Source organism: Scyliorhinus canicula, chromosome 1, assembly GCF_902713615.1.
Source record: "Scyliorhinus canicula chromosome 1, sScyCan1.1, whole genome shotgun sequence".
Lineage (NCBI taxonomy): Eukaryota > Metazoa > Chordata > Chondrichthyes > Carcharhiniformes > Scyliorhinidae > Scyliorhinus > Scyliorhinus canicula.
The window spans coordinates 247,912,162-247,927,116 of NC_052146.1; the positions used below are offsets into that span (position 1 = coordinate 247,912,162).

General features: G+C 43.3%; 1 protein-coding gene across 4 annotated transcripts; it reads right to left on the reverse strand.

Annotated features, from left to right (window-relative positions):
* Positions 1-10,987: 10,987 nt before the first annotated feature.
* hlx1 (H2.0-like homeo box 1 (Drosophila)) lies at positions 10,988-14,712 on the reverse strand. 4 transcript variants are annotated; one of them, XM_038810726.1, is made up of 4 exons: positions 14,103-14,712; positions 13,435-13,599; positions 12,642-12,826; positions 10,988-12,146 (listed from the first exon to the last, which is right to left on the reverse strand). In XM_038810726.1, the coding sequence occupies exons 1-4, from the start codon at positions 14,569-14,571 to the stop codon at positions 11,820-11,822; spliced, it is 1,146 nt and encodes a 381-aa protein (XP_038666654.1). In that variant the 5' UTR covers positions 14,572-14,712; the 3' UTR covers positions 10,988-11,819. The 4 variants fall into 4 exon arrangements, with proteins under 4 accessions (XP_038666654.1, XP_038666647.1, XP_038666663.1 ...); XM_038810719.1 differs by having other exon boundaries at positions 12,642-12,829; XM_038810735.1 differs by having other exon boundaries at positions 12,642-12,829; positions 13,501-13,599; positions 14,103-14,706.
* Positions 14,713-14,955: the final 243 nt, after the last annotated feature.

Here is a 14,955-nt window from a genome sequence, read left to right on the forward strand (position 1 = left end):
ATGGTTCATTCAAATGTCAGCCTCGTTCGAAAAAATACTCGACAGTAGAACTTGCGATATAACAAAAGCAGAAAGTGATGTGTAAACTCAGCAAGTCTGGCAGCTTCTGTGGAGAGAGGAGAGTTAACAGGTGCTGCCAGACTGCTGGGTTTATCCGGCATTGTCTGTCTTTATATTTCAGATTTCCAGCATCCTCAGTATTTCGCTTTCATTTCAGAACTTCCAAGATGCTTCGCCGGGGACAACTGGCGATTCTTAAATGCTGTGTATTTGACAATTCTAATGTCAACACGTACAGAATGGAATAGGTTCTATCCGAGCAGGTTAGTACTTCGGAAGTACTGAACACTTGGCTGGCCTGGCAATTTTAGTCGAACTGGACATCAGAACGAGTGAATCGACGTCCATGTGACTGTTCGGATGTCTTTATCAGCAATGAAAGGCTCGACGCAATTAAGCTATTTCAATCAAACCTTCACGGAATCCGGGAACTGTTTTAAGCTATGAAAATGTCCCTACCGTTAAAAAAACATCAGCGTTTAGAAATAGTTTTCCGAAATGGTTTAATTTTACTGGTTTTGGACATTTAATAAAGCAGAAAACCAGCTTTGATTGAAACCAGCATCAAAAATACTTCTCTTCAATGGCATTCGCATCATGTGGGAAATAAAGAGCCACAATAGAGAGAACATGAGCAGCAATCAACTATTGCTGATTTATTTGCAATTATGTACTAGGGATCTGTTTTTCAATTAAAGGGATAGCCGATAAGGGGCTGCTTTGGCTTGTAATGCGGAACACAGCCAGCAGCGCGGGTTCAATTCCCATGCCAGCCTCCCCGCATAGGCGCCTGAATGTGGCGACTAGGGGCTTTTCACAGTAACTTCATTGAAGCCTACTTGTGACAATAAGTGATTATTAGTAGTAACAGCACACTCCTATCTATGTCTTCATTGCCACCCATTCATAGTCGCCATTTCACCCTCCCAATGGTTATCCAGGGTACTGTTTATTCCAATTGGACGAGAAAAAATCTCGCCTTTTTTAGGGATGGGGTTGGGAATTAAAAATAAATTATGGGAAGCTAACACTTGCCTGAGTAACGCCTTCAAACCAATCGAATCTATGACTTCACTAGACATCTCTTCGTTTTATTTCTGATATAAAAGTAAGCAGTGGGGGCTGCTGATTATTTGTTTAAAGTTTTCGGTTACAACAGAGCAAAATGTGCCCGCAGATCTCTGTGCTGTGCAGGGCTCCATAAAACCCATTCATTGTTGCACATTACGAAGAAATACGAAATAGAAGCTAGCACGTGATATGCAGAAAGCACTGAATTCTGCAAAAAAAGAGAAACATTTGTTCTATACCGCTAATTCAAAATCTAATATGAAATTAAACCAGCCCCTCTTTCAGAATGACAGGAACCGAATCATGAACGTGTAACTGTGCACAAGCGAGAGCCGTGATTAATTTCAGTTACACTTTACACCATCATCCTCTGCCAAGACCTCTGTCACTTCAATTCGCATTCATTTCTCTGTCAGCGCTTATGAGAGAGATTGTATTTTCTACGCCGTTCTCCCAGTGTAACTGTTACTAAAGTGTGTGTTTGAGGGAGTAAAATGACTTCAGGGAAGGATGACTGAATGGCTGTTCCAGCTAGAGGAGGCTGGGCAACAGGCCGTGGACAATAATCGACTTCTTGCACGTAGACAGGAAAGTGAAATAAATATCTACAATGCAGTTATTATTAAACTAGGGAAGCGGAATTATTCTTTGATCTAAAAGCGAATAAACGAAGAATGAATAACCTTCGCCCCCATTGATTTCAAATGGAAGTTATCAAGATATCAGTTCAATCGCCCGGCTAAACGGAAAACTTGGTTGGATAAAAAGAAATGTTTGGAAAATGCTTCAAGTAAATAAACCAATAAAGGTTATGGAAACTTAGCACCTCGGGGCAGCAAGTCTGTCAGTATGTAGCATTTTTCTGGCGTGCAGTCACAGATTCCCAGTTAGACAGAGGGACATGCACTGAAAGTGAGGGCTCTGAGGTGATGGGGGAGGGGAGGGGAGGGGAGGGGAGGGGTGCTAGGAAATCCCTGTGCTGGAGACAATTTCAGTCATAACAGGTGATTTTATTTTGTAAATAGTCTGCCGTTTAAATGTAATCATTGTCTAGCGAGAGCTTCAACCCTTCCTAAACGAATGGTCCCATGCGCCGTCAGTTTACAAAGAAGTTTCATTATTAAGGATGTATACGAGGTCCTTCAATTTGTTGACGAGATTTCTTAAAACGATCGAGGGGGCACCGGTAGACTGAAGCATGGGGCACTTACTTTTTTTAGATTATCAACGTACGGCCATCAAAAAAGTATATATTTTTGCCTGCCCCCCCCCCCCCCTCCTCCCCTCCTCCCCTCCCCTTCCCCCTCCTCCCCTCCCCTTCCCCCTCCCCCACTGGGAAACCGAGTACTGTCAACATTCTTGTACAAATATTGAATGACCCCTAACATGGGCAGTTGTTTTTCGCCCGAGTGTGGAAATCGAACCCAAAAGCGGGCCAAACGAAAGTGACTTTCACTGGGCGGAATGACTCTTAACACTGAAAACAGATCGCCAGCATCACAGTGATGCTGCTCTGTTTGGCCTAGTGCTCGAAATGGTCGCGCATTTAACGGGCGGTTATTAGAAGATTGTAAAGTGAAATTCAAGCTGCATGTGCAAAGCGGAAAGCTGCATTTCTCGAGAGGATCGCCCTCTTTCCGGAAAGCAGGAAAGCCCATACTGTTCACGACAGAATAGGGAAAAGCTGCCAGTCTTCGGGGGGACCTCAATCAAAGATATTATTTTCCCACAGCCTGGATCAGACAGCCTTTTATGGCCGCAGTCTTATAGTCAAATAAATCATATTTTAATTTACGTCCTGTAATTCGGATCGATTGAGCTCCCATATAGAGGCTTGAACTGATCATTTCGCCTGAGCACTGGGAGAGGACGCTGTGAATTCTACACCCCACCGGGGAGCCTCCCTCACACCCACCCCTCAAAATAAAAGGACAGCCTTATTGCTCCAGTAACGGGGTGACCCCCAAACAGTGGCATTCATTTCCCAGCCTAACCCATCCATTAAAAAAACACAAGTCAGGGTTTTTATGCTCTCCTTGTTCAAAAATAAAATGACGTGGCTGACAGACACTGATTGATTTAACAGGCTGCTTTCAATCCTTAATACGTTAAACTCCATGCCATTTCAATATGATCAGCTTATTTCAGACAGCAAGTGATTTACAGACTAAAGCTAGTTTCCCATTTTCCTATTGAACTGAATGGGCCAATTAAGCTGGTTTGCCCCGGGTTTCTAAACGGACGGATTTAATGTATCACCAGATTGTAACAAAATATGTGCATATTTTAGTTGTGCGTGTGTTTGTGTGAGCGCTGCCCGATAAACAGAAAACTTGTATTCAAGTAAACATGTTGGCATTGGATTAAAGTTCATCCAACACAGTCAGTACACCTGCCCCAAAATAATACTCACAACTTTGATCATTATTGCAACTGTGCAAGTGCATCAATTAGCAAGAAAGAGACTAGCTTGTAGGCGACAGTTATTTCGCTAGAGCTGCACCTAATTCTCAAAACGGAATTTTTGAATTTTTGACAGGAATTTGCTAAATAATAACAGCCATTGTCAGCAAATATCTAAAATGTCAATTTAGCTACAATTGTACACGTTAACCGGTTTTTGTGCAACGGGGGGATTGAAAGGAAAACATTTATTCCCCCCTCCCCCTCCCCATGTTTTTATTCAGTTGCCATAAACGATTGGAGATAGATGTTTGTATTGTTATTTTAACTACAAGACAAGTTTATCATAACATTATTGCATTATTTATACCATGGCTAAATAAATGTAACTTCTCACACATTCCGCGTTTTGTCATAATTATTAGGCTTTCGTGCTAATGCGATTTTTTTGCGTTTGACTGAGAATTCGGATAGTACAGGCTGTCAGTGGTAAAGGATATTATCTAAACCTGTATTTTGGAAAATACTGGTGGTGGCAAATCTGGTCTACCTTACACTTATCATACCCCAACGGGTAAATTGATTCTGAAAGTGTGCTGACTCTTTGTAAACTGCTACAAAATGGTTAGCTGATTCCCTGCAGGCAGAACTGCCTCTGCCGAGCGTTAAAGGATCAGAGTAAATACAGTCTCTGCTTGAATTATGATCCACACAGATGACTTTTCAAGAATTCCCCAAACCGTGGTTTGTAAATGGAGGTTGCAGTTACATTAGGCCCGACCCTTCAATTTCAGTCATGGAAAATATCAGGGTGAAATAGTCTATCCATTAGCCAGGGTGAAGATGTGTAAAGGGGGGTGTTAGTGAGACTGCACGTACTGCTTGCCTGTTCGCCTCTCATTGCCGTTTGTCGCTGTAACTATTATGTTAGCCCTATCACTCTTACTCATTCACAAATAAGGTAAGCACGCATCGAATTAAAACGATACATTCACATTCCACACAACACATGTAATCGCTGTGTTTTTAATGATTCCAGCTATTAAAAGATATTTGTTGATTCTGTTTAAAGCCTGCACAATATTACTGGGTGATAGCGCAATGATGAATTTCCCCCCTTCACTGCTGAATCCATTGTGCTCGGACGTGACTTGAGTTTACTCTGGTGTGAAATATTATTGCAAGAGAGAGAGAGAGGGAAAAGTTATTTAGCTTAGGAGGTTTGCACCCAGCCAAAGCATTCCCCCATCGAGCCGCTCTAATGCCTGAAGAAGCATTCGATGAATTAAGCGTTGCACAAACCTATGCATCATTAGGACAGTATAACGATGTCACCTTGTCGGGCCGTGGCTCTTTACAGAACCCATTTGTTGAATATCAGAGTCATTTCCAGCTGATGAATTACAGCACGAACCTCTTTGGCTCAAAATCTTCTTTCATAGGCATTCTAATTTAATCCCTTTTAGCCGTTTATGTAAAGAATGTTAGCGGTTGAGATGTAATGCATTTAAGTACTGTACTGCAGAGCTAGTGAAATTTATAGTCTGTATATATATTCTGGCTCCAGATATCAGCAGTATAATGGATGGCTGTATTTCATGAATCCAAGTATATCTTCCCGGCTGCTAGGAATCAAAAGTCATTCCATTTATGGTGCACTAATGTCTCTTAGTTAATCCACAAGACAGGCAATAAAATTTAGTAGTAAATGTGCTGTTTGATAACAAAGAACTTTTATTGATTATAGAAAAGTTCTAAACTAAATAAACCACCTTTTTATTATTATATCTGCGGGCAAACTTTACAGCAGTGATTAAGGCAGCAAAAGAGACAGTAAAATCTGTGTAAATAAACTATGAACCTGTTTTAAAGCAAATGTACGAATATTTATAAAACAGAGCCAGCACAGAGAGATATGCTTTGCAAAATTAAATGCATTCATTATTGACACTATAAACCAGACGATTCCCATTTCAGATTACATTGTTCAAGTTCCCACTTTGTGACATATATGCGGTTAAAATATTACTTTTTTTGAATAACAAAGTAAATGCTTATTAGCACTTACATGTAATGTGCTTTGGCAACCTACAGAACCCATGTTGAAAACTTTATTTTGCCTTGGAAATGAAGCGTTTAGATCAAAATGTCAGTTGTGAATCTTCGATGGGCTAGTTCAGCTGTTGGAGCGAACGGGCAACAAATTCTCTCCCGTGGGCACTGCCGTGCTTTTATCTGAGATCTCCGGCAACTTTTTGTTCAGCTCAGGAAAACTGGGTCTTGATATTAACACATGGTATGTGTGTATAATGTGAGCAAAGGTGCACATGGTGAATAGCCCCAAATCACTGTCGCCCATGACTTTATGAAACCGGAGAACACAGAGAGAATCTCGGCAGCAGCTGGACGCTATGAGGAGCTCGGGCTGCTGTAGTTATCAGCTAGAGTGCAGTCAGATCAGAAATGAAATTCTTTCTGAATCTTTTTAATGTACGATAGTGGGATTACGGAAATACGCTAATTAGTTGCGCATGTCGGCACTGGCAACAAATTCAGTTTGGGAAAACACGAAGGAAAATAATGCCAAGATATGTCAACCCTCTGATATGTTTAGACACCGACGTGAATTATTGAAGTATGGAGCATCTAAATGGCCGCAATATGCCATATTTCAGAGTTGCAACACATCGATCAGAAATGCTTAACAGAAATATGTTGTTTTTTTGACAGGTTTTTTAATTCCAGATGTCCAGGGACTGCATTCATATTGGCCACATACGCCTCCCCCTCGGGGTGTCTATGAGGACACTGATGTAGCCATTTGAAAAGTTTAGTTTTTAACTCTTTAGCAAGCAACGCCGAATGTTGTAGGATTTATAGGCCTAGTGAGATGAATGTTTTATTTCCATGCAGGAAATCGTGACATTTTAATTCGCGGAATATAGTTTACTTTCTGCGTCGATATGTTCTGGAGGGTTGAATATCACTCCTATCACGACATGTTCTTTCTGACGGCGCTATAATTAATATCAACATTAATCCAAATTAAACGTCATTGTGTGGAATGAGGTATTCAATCAGACGTCCGATTAAAATGATGTGGTGTTAACGTGTATCGATGCCGTCAAACTGCGTTGTCTTTGCAGTTTATTCTTTTAAAGAGAAGCTGAAAATGTGGTCTAATCCCGCCATCTGACCCATAAAACTCTAATGAGTGGGCTGGAGTCAATGATGTGCATTGGGAGCCGCCAGGTGGTCGGTGTCACTGTCATCCCCACATGAGACCCTCCCTCCCCTTTTAACTCGCGGGAAGACCCAGAGATCAATAATCAGCTTAATGGAGCTCATTAGGTTGATTACCGGCCACCAGCTTGTGAAACTTCCCAGCTCTTTTACATCCCGACGTTCAGGGATGTTTAGGGAAGAGTCCACTTTCTTCGAGAGCCGAGAGCTCCGTTTGTTTGTGTCCAGTGCGAGGGAGGACAACACATCAATCAAACAAGAGCCTTTCTCCCGCACGCCCAGGGCTTGGCGGCCTTGCAATGACAATTTGTTTATAGTCCAGTACCCAGGCAAAACTCAGCAAGTTAATTGCATGTTTATGGCTAGATCCCAATACCTTTGCATCATCCTAGAAAAATGTCACCCACTCTGGTATACGGTGGTCTATGGAGATACCAATCATCTAAGTATGTCTTCTGTCTATCAGATAATTATAGAATCCATTACTTTGTGAGGAAATGTTCAAATGGTCGGTTGGTCATATTTATATTTTTCATAAAGTTTCTATACCACCCCCTGTATTATTGCTGTGGACTTTAATTAAAAAAGCACCAATAATCATTATTTAGAAATCGTACCATACTTAAAATTGTTCCAAATTAAATATGCATGAAATGCTATAAGAGCTGGGGGTGCATGTGTATTATTCACCTGGTATAAGTTATTGCCGTGGGTAATGTGCCAGTTTAGTTGCCCAACTGCACCTATCCCGATTATTTGGGAAGTGATGAATGTTCGAACCGCAACATAAATAGACCAGTGGAATCCCATTATGTCCTTAATGGTGTGATTTTTACTTTCAATGTTCCAGTTAAAACATCTTCTTTGTAAGGTGTTATTGGGCTGTAAATCTCCGGGGGTGTCTGTGTCCCAGCTCACTCCATCTTAAGTATATTTGTAATGCCTTCGTGGGGACGAGCGAGATAAATTCAACTATGCCCTGCTTTACATGCTAAAGTAATTCCACATCAACCCTGAAAATGGCAATTCTGAAAAAAATGGAAGACAAGTATTTGTGTAGCTTGGCTGAATACAAGTTACGGCGTTGTAAATAAATCTAAGACCAGTACAGCCAAGCCGCTGCTATCCTGTTAACCGGAAAGTAAATTCGGAATGAGCTTTGCACAGACGGGGTGCATTGTATCTGAGTGTGATGGAAATGGTCAAATGTGTGAATTTAATTAGGCTCTTTCCATTCATTTAGGGCTCCAACTGTACATATTTAATCTCAGTCGCTTTTACGCCATTGAAGCCGGATTTGAAATGAGCCTTCAATATTCCTCACAGCCAATCATACTTCAGTTAGTTAGTAAAATCCTGATAACAGATTTGGCTTGCCAAAACATCAGCTGGGAGTTTATTTAATTTGAATAAATTGCTGTTTATTTTAAAACGTGCATAAAGATTTTGTGTAAACGGTCATTAGTTCTGACGAGCGTTGAACAGCAATAATAAGGTCGTTTATTTACTGAGAGAAGCAAAAGTTGACATTACAGATGTAACAATCTGTCTTGCTGGACGCCAGCCAATCCAGGGGGGTTTAACAGGGGCAGTCTACTATGGAAAGAATTTCGTCGCATCCAGAATGGTTCTACTTTTTGTTCCAGTGTGTCAGATATCGCAACTTCCAGGTGGAAGATTTCCGAGCAGATTTTTAACCCTAATGGCCTGTGCGAGTACATGTAACCGGGCAAGTGACGGCCATTAGCCGCAGTACTGTACTTCATATCTGACTGTCAGAGAGCCTTATAACTGGAGAACTCCTGGGAGGGCAGACGATCCAGGAAGTACTGGCAGGTGTGGGGGAGAAGTTATGTAATTTTCCCGAACTTTGTAAACGTCTATTGCATTCCCCACACCAGGAAAACATATTGCGTTTGAGCTGGTGCTTCTGAGTATACAAGCACGTGAAGAAGATTGACTCCATGGCTGATGTTTAACATGACCGCATTGAGGGAGGTCAACAAATGTGGACAATTCTAACGGCGGGGGCGGGGGGGGGGGGGGGAAGGAAAGTTGACATGTCTGTTGACTAAACATCAAATGTGTTGACGAGCATTGATTTTAGAGGCTTTAGTAGGCTCGAAATCATTCAATTTCCTCGCGCATCGTTTCAGTATACGTATTAGTCAAAGAACTAAACAAAATTTATATACCATCAGAACCAAACCAATTTGAACACTTGCCGCTGCCCTAATGAAGGGCCAAGTTAAATACGCCAATGTTGCCGTATACTGCGGCGAATGGGATGGTGCGGAGGATTTTCAGGTTGCGTTTTGCCTCAAAACCTGCTTTGCTTCCCTGTACGTATAAAATGGCGATGTTATTGCTTCTGTTGAAAGTAGTTATGTATCTGGTGTTTATGCAAAATAACAGTTAACCTCAAGCCTTTTTTTAAGGTACAAATACTTTGCCATGATAAATCCCTTTAATTTCCCATTATCTTTATTAATGTCGCGTTTCCGCCAAGCGGATATATAACTGTACGGTCCTGTGCGGTTTGGGTGTGTTTTGGTAGTCTTAGGCTACCTCCTGTCATCTACACCTTCACCGAGATTAAGGTTGGGGTATTTAAATGTGTCCCTCATTGAAAACAAGATTCACTCGATCTGCTCTAAAGTGTGACATACATTGCAATAGCTCTCTGCTAAAATTAACACGGGTCCACTTCAGCTTGTCTATGATCAGTCTCACGTTTGCAAAAAGTAGCAAGTCTCACTCGGGGCGTTTCACTCATGTCGACTGATCTCTCTTGAAAGCCTAGCAAATGTGTAGGCCACAAAACCAGAGAGTCTAAGTGGATCGAGGGATTTTATATTCAGACGTTAGAAACTAAACATCATGTCTGGGTATCTTTAAAAAAAATCGTTCTGTGCATTTAATTTAGGAAATGTTCAAAGTCAAGCGTAAGTAGGTGCAGAAAGCGGGATTCAGTCTGGTTTCACATTCACAGTTCCAAACCTTGCTGTCTTCTGTCAACGAGGTGTCAGCTCAGACCTACACTGGCGGCGATCCAAAACTGCCAACGAGTGAAAGTTCAATTTACTCGCACATTTACTGGGAATTGGCATTCCAAAAGGTTTGATTATTAGATTGAGTTGTGTTGTTAAAAACATAATCGAACGATTAAGTGATGTATCTGACCAATTGCACCGTCCCTATCTGTACTTCGCTCCATTAATCTGAGACCCCCAAAGCGGTCGCTTATTAAAAGTGAGATTAAACAAAGTCTAAATGTTGCATCTTACATTTAGCTGATGTATCGCTGGGACTCGAGAGGCGATGACTTAAAATGGGTTCCTGGGAAAACACTTCACTCTGATTAGGGTCTTCTCAATTTGATCTTGTAAAATTGACAGTTTGTTGTGTAGTCTCACCCCTACACCCCCACCCACCCCACCCCGCCCGCCTTACCATGTAACATCCAAAAGGTGTGGATTTGATTTAAATCTAACAGCCAGCAGAAACTCCGCTGTTGGTGCGGTTTTAGGCGCGTGGCGACATGAAGGGTCCAGATAGGGAGTGCGGAGGTCAGAACTCAATTGATAACGCGTGGTCCCGGACTGCGAGCAGTCCTTTACCGCCAATCCCTGGAGCCACATTGTCGCAAGGCGCGGGCCAATTCATAAACTGTCTAGTGGCAAGCCGCTCGGAGACGGGTGACAGATTTAAAACATACCTATAGAGCTGGGGCTTTAAGTCACTGTTAGTTAAATAGACATGATGTGGAGATGCCGGCGTTGGACTGGGGTGAGCACAGTAAGAATATCAAAACACCAGGTTAAAGTCCAACAGATTTGTTTCGACTCAGCTAAGGGAGGAGCTGCGCTCCGAAAGCCAGTGATTCGAAACAAACCTGTTGGACTTTAACCTGGTGTTGTAAGACCTCTTACTTAGTTAAATATAGAACATGTTTATCCCGTATTAACGCCTGTCCCTCCCGCAACTAACTAATTGTAATTGAGAAATTGTGTATCTTTTAATGTATTATGTCCACCATGAGAAAAGACCAGAGATTTTAGTTTTAGACAGCACCATCTCAGTCGCGACTAGCGGGGGCAGATTTAAATTTGAATCGTTAACCAACACTATTAATATAGAAAAAAACGTGGCCAACTTTCCCTGTTTGCTATGCACAATTCCAACAAAATCATCTCCTTGCAGATGGATGGGGGGCGGTTCTTTATTCAAGTCATTTATTCTGATACAAAAATAAAAGGGGAAATTCATGATGTTAAAATAATTAAGTTACTACAATTAAATATCGTTAATTGGGTACTTTGAAACTAAACTATCTTTCCTAACATGGCAAGCATGATTAAAGAACAAGGATTCACCGCAGATCGAGAGAAAGTATATTAGACAGTATTTAATAGATTTCCCCAAATTCATGGACGGACGAAATTGGTTTGTGGTTTTAGTGTTACGTCGGCAGATTTGCTGAGAGAGAAGATGCAGAGATCGCCAACAATCACAGTGAAGCGTCCTTAAAACAGTATACCCATTTTATTGGCTGTAGTTCCCATCAGTGCAATCCTTCGAAACAACCGGTATTAAAATGAAACATTGGCCGTCATTACGTGAATAGACGTGGGAAGAGCAGACGGTTACTATTCTGAGTGTTAATACTGGACGAGAGCGCAAACAAGAGGTGCTGAAAACCTTTTTGTCTCGGTTGATAAATATGGATAAAACGGCTGCCTCTAATAATCCCGCTGGGTATACAGTAAGCACATGGAAATCAATGTGAAAACATTAAAATCTATAATACAAAAAACATTCACCTCTAAAAGATTTTTAAACAAGTCCGTGATTTCTCCTATCAAACACTGTATTTACATATTTGCAATTTACAGATAGGAATCTGAGAGCACGGTCTATTTCTCATCTTCCTTTCACAACAATATAACTTACTCCTTTCTTCTGAAAACAAATGTCCTTTACCTCGTGGTAATCCTATTAAGGGAGTGGGGGGGGGGGGGGGGGGTGGAATTAGTTCACATTTATAGCACAATTTGCAACGGAGATGCCGGGGCACTTTCTGCTGGCGAGGAGACGCGTTGCTTTAACACGGCAGTACTTAAGGGGGAGAGTCCCGCTCTGATCACAGCGGCCTTGTGGTCAGCACACTCGGTCACCTCGATGTCTTTCTCATTAATGTCAGTCAATTCGGAGTCACTTTTCTCACTCTCACTCTGGCTGTCCCTCACTCGCTGTTCTCCCTCGACAGACGCCGCTTTCTCCACTTGCTCCTTCTCCTTCTCCTTCTGGGCCTGAGCTTCCTTCGAATGTCTCCACTTCATCCGCCTGTTCTGAAACCACACTTTCACCTAGCGAGAGGAGGACAAATCGGGCATGTTTAAAATTGTCAATGATTATTTTTAAAGAGTTTACTCAGTCCCAGAAGGGCATTTTGGCAGCTTTGCAGGTCCATTGACACACACACACACACACACACACGGTGTTACAAAATGCAGCCCTGATTTTACACAACCACTTCCTCTCTGCTCGGAGCCTTTCCAGCTCCATTGAAGCAGTGTGGTCACAGATTAACAGCTCCAGAAGGGCCACGTTGTACCTTCCTTGGTATGAAAAATACCGCAAGCTGCTAAACTCAAAGCGAGTGTACAAAACAGAGGCCCACCGTCCCGGGTCAGATTTTAACTTTCCAATGCCCACCATCAGCTCTTATATTTTGTGATGTGGAGATGCCGGCATTGCAGTTGCCATGCAGTTACATAGGCCGTTTCGCATTGTCAAATGGTTATTTGTGCTTCCAGAGTGCGTGAGAGGGCATTGGAGTAAATGAAAGTTGAAACACGAACCTGTGCATCAGTCAAGCCCAGCATGGCGGCCAGCTGCTTCCGGTCAGGTTTGGTCACATACTTCTGGATCTCAAACCTTTTCTCCAGTCCCTTTCTCTGGAGATTGGAGAAGACGGCCCTGGACCAGGAGCGTTTCCGTTTGTACGTCTGGGGCATTGTGTCTTTCGTTAGAACAGCGTAAGGACCTGCTGGTTACAAACATGATTGTTTAAAATCGCATCAGTGTTAATGTCTGCAAGAAGTTCTGCAATTCTGACACAGCAAAATGAAAATGCACGGTTCCAACGTGATGCTTAATCTAATTGAAACGATTATAAATCACAGGCGTTTTTGCTATTTTCAAGGATTGGGCTGTGAGGTGTCCATTCCTGGTTTGACCATTCCCGGTTTGACACTTCCAACAGTGCAGGCTGCCTCTCCTGCTCTGACTCAATAAGTCATTTATATTTGTGGCAACTGGATCCTTTTTTAGATATTATGAAATGTTTTAATCATGTCCTCCACACACAAAGCCTGTTTGTTTGCGGGGGGGGGGGGGGGGGGGTAACAATCTTGAAATAGGAACTAATCAATGTGATACATCCAATTGGAAAGATTTTTGAGGTTCCCCCACATATTGTACAGAGAGGTGACAATTTACCTTCTGCAGCATCATTACTGCCCTGAGATTACACACTGGGTTTAGTGGAATGATCGCCTTCCAATATTGAAAGTCACGAGCACGTCCGAGGCAAATTATTATTATTATTTTGTTTTTCGCACTGGCGAAAATTGGCGAATGAAGACTATTAACCTGGAAAAGAGTCCTGATAATGGTGCTGGGACGAGGTTCTGGAGTTCAAAACTGAAGAAGGCTCACCAAGTCCAGGGTCCAGGGACGCAAAGAACTGGGTGGCGGAGCTCTGCACGGAGAGGTGGAGTCCCGCCTGGCGACTTGTGCCCATCAGCGAGGTCAGATCTGTAATGACAAACGGAGAAGAAGCGAGGGCAAGTTAGCGCGGTGCTGTCTTTGGGGTTGTGTTTAAAGAAAAATCCATTTGAAACTCAGCCTGGTAAATTCTCCAGTCACGAGTCCAAACATCAGCCTGTGAGGATCTGAACTGCACAGGTTTTCCCAACAGGGAGAAAGGGAATCCTGTTTCCACAGAGAATGTGGGGATAGGGGTTGGGGGAGATACAAAAAATAAATAAATCCCACAGATATTCATTGTACATTTCAGCTCCCCTCACTTGGGCTCTTTCCACTAATGATCTGCATCACCCCCTCGTACAGTTATTAAAATGTGATTCCCATAAATACCCCGCCCAGAAAGCAACCCCCCCCCCCCCCCCCCCCGCCCCACCGTCCCATCCAGTTCCCAGGCAATGGTCGCCGGTTTTACATTTTGCGAAATGAGAGTGACTTTGGTGAGAAGTTGTGACTGGTGCTGGAAGTGAAAAGCGAGCTGGTTCGACCCCTACCTCGTAAACTGCTACAGTCTTTGATTCTGAAGTCAAAGTCGGCGGAGAGAATGCGGTCAATGCCGAACTTGAGGTCCTTGCTGGAGAGGGCGGGGAGCTGCTGCATCGAGCCGGCAGCGAGGTGAATCCTGGCCGACGAGGAAGTGCAGACGGCGGGGGCTCGTTGGTAGGGAGAGGCCGGCGAGAGCCGGGGCGTGAAGCTGCAGAGGCGCTCCGGGGCCACGGGCGTGGGGCGCACAGGGGAGCCCCCGGGTTGCAGGGCGTGCGAGCCGCTCAGATGAGCGGCGGCGGCCGATGCTCCTGGCAGAGGCGGCGGGGCGCTCGGCATGTTTTCGTTGTCGCTGAGGTGCAGGATGTCCGCGATGCAGAAGGAAGGTTTCTTCACCGAATCCAAAAAGCCATTCGAGCAATAGGCAGACCAGAGGCTGAAATTACTGGCGTAGTATGGAGCTAGTCCTGTGGTGTACATTGTGCAATCCGCCCTCTGTCCCTTTCCCAAATAACAATTAGGATGGAAACGTGAAAGATAGGATCTAAAATAGGCTTGGGGGCGGGATGGGGGTGGTGTTGTGGGGGAGACTTGACTTTGCAAACTAAAAAAACTTTCCTAAAACTCATCTGCACATTTGGCAGAGAGTTCAAGTAGGCTTGGGAAGAAGTTACCATTGTTCAACTCTGATTGGCTCCCCCGTCCAGCCAGCGCAGCCAATGGCAGTGAGAGTTCCGCAGCTGCTGGCCCCTCCTCCAGCAGTGCAGCTGTGTCTGAAGGAAATCCAGCAGACTTGGAAGCTGCAAGCAACATTATTTCCAGGGTATTTTTGACATAAGCAACTGCAACAATGAAAGTCCGGAG

Excerpts from the sequence above, each read along its gene's own strand:
- hlx1 (XM_038810719.1), bottom strand. The coding sequence starts at position 14,571 with ATGTACACCACAGGACTAGCTCCATACTACGCCAGTAATTTCAGCCTC. Across the intron at positions 12,830-13,434 it reads TTATCAGGACTCTTTTCCAG|CAGGTCCTTACGCTGTTCTA; the intron begins GTTAATAGTCTT and ends GTTTGTAACCAG. Across the intron at positions 12,147-12,641 it reads TGGGCTTGACTGATGCACAG|GTGAAAGTGTGGTTTCAGAA; the intron begins GTTCGTGTTTCA and ends TCCTCTCGCTAG.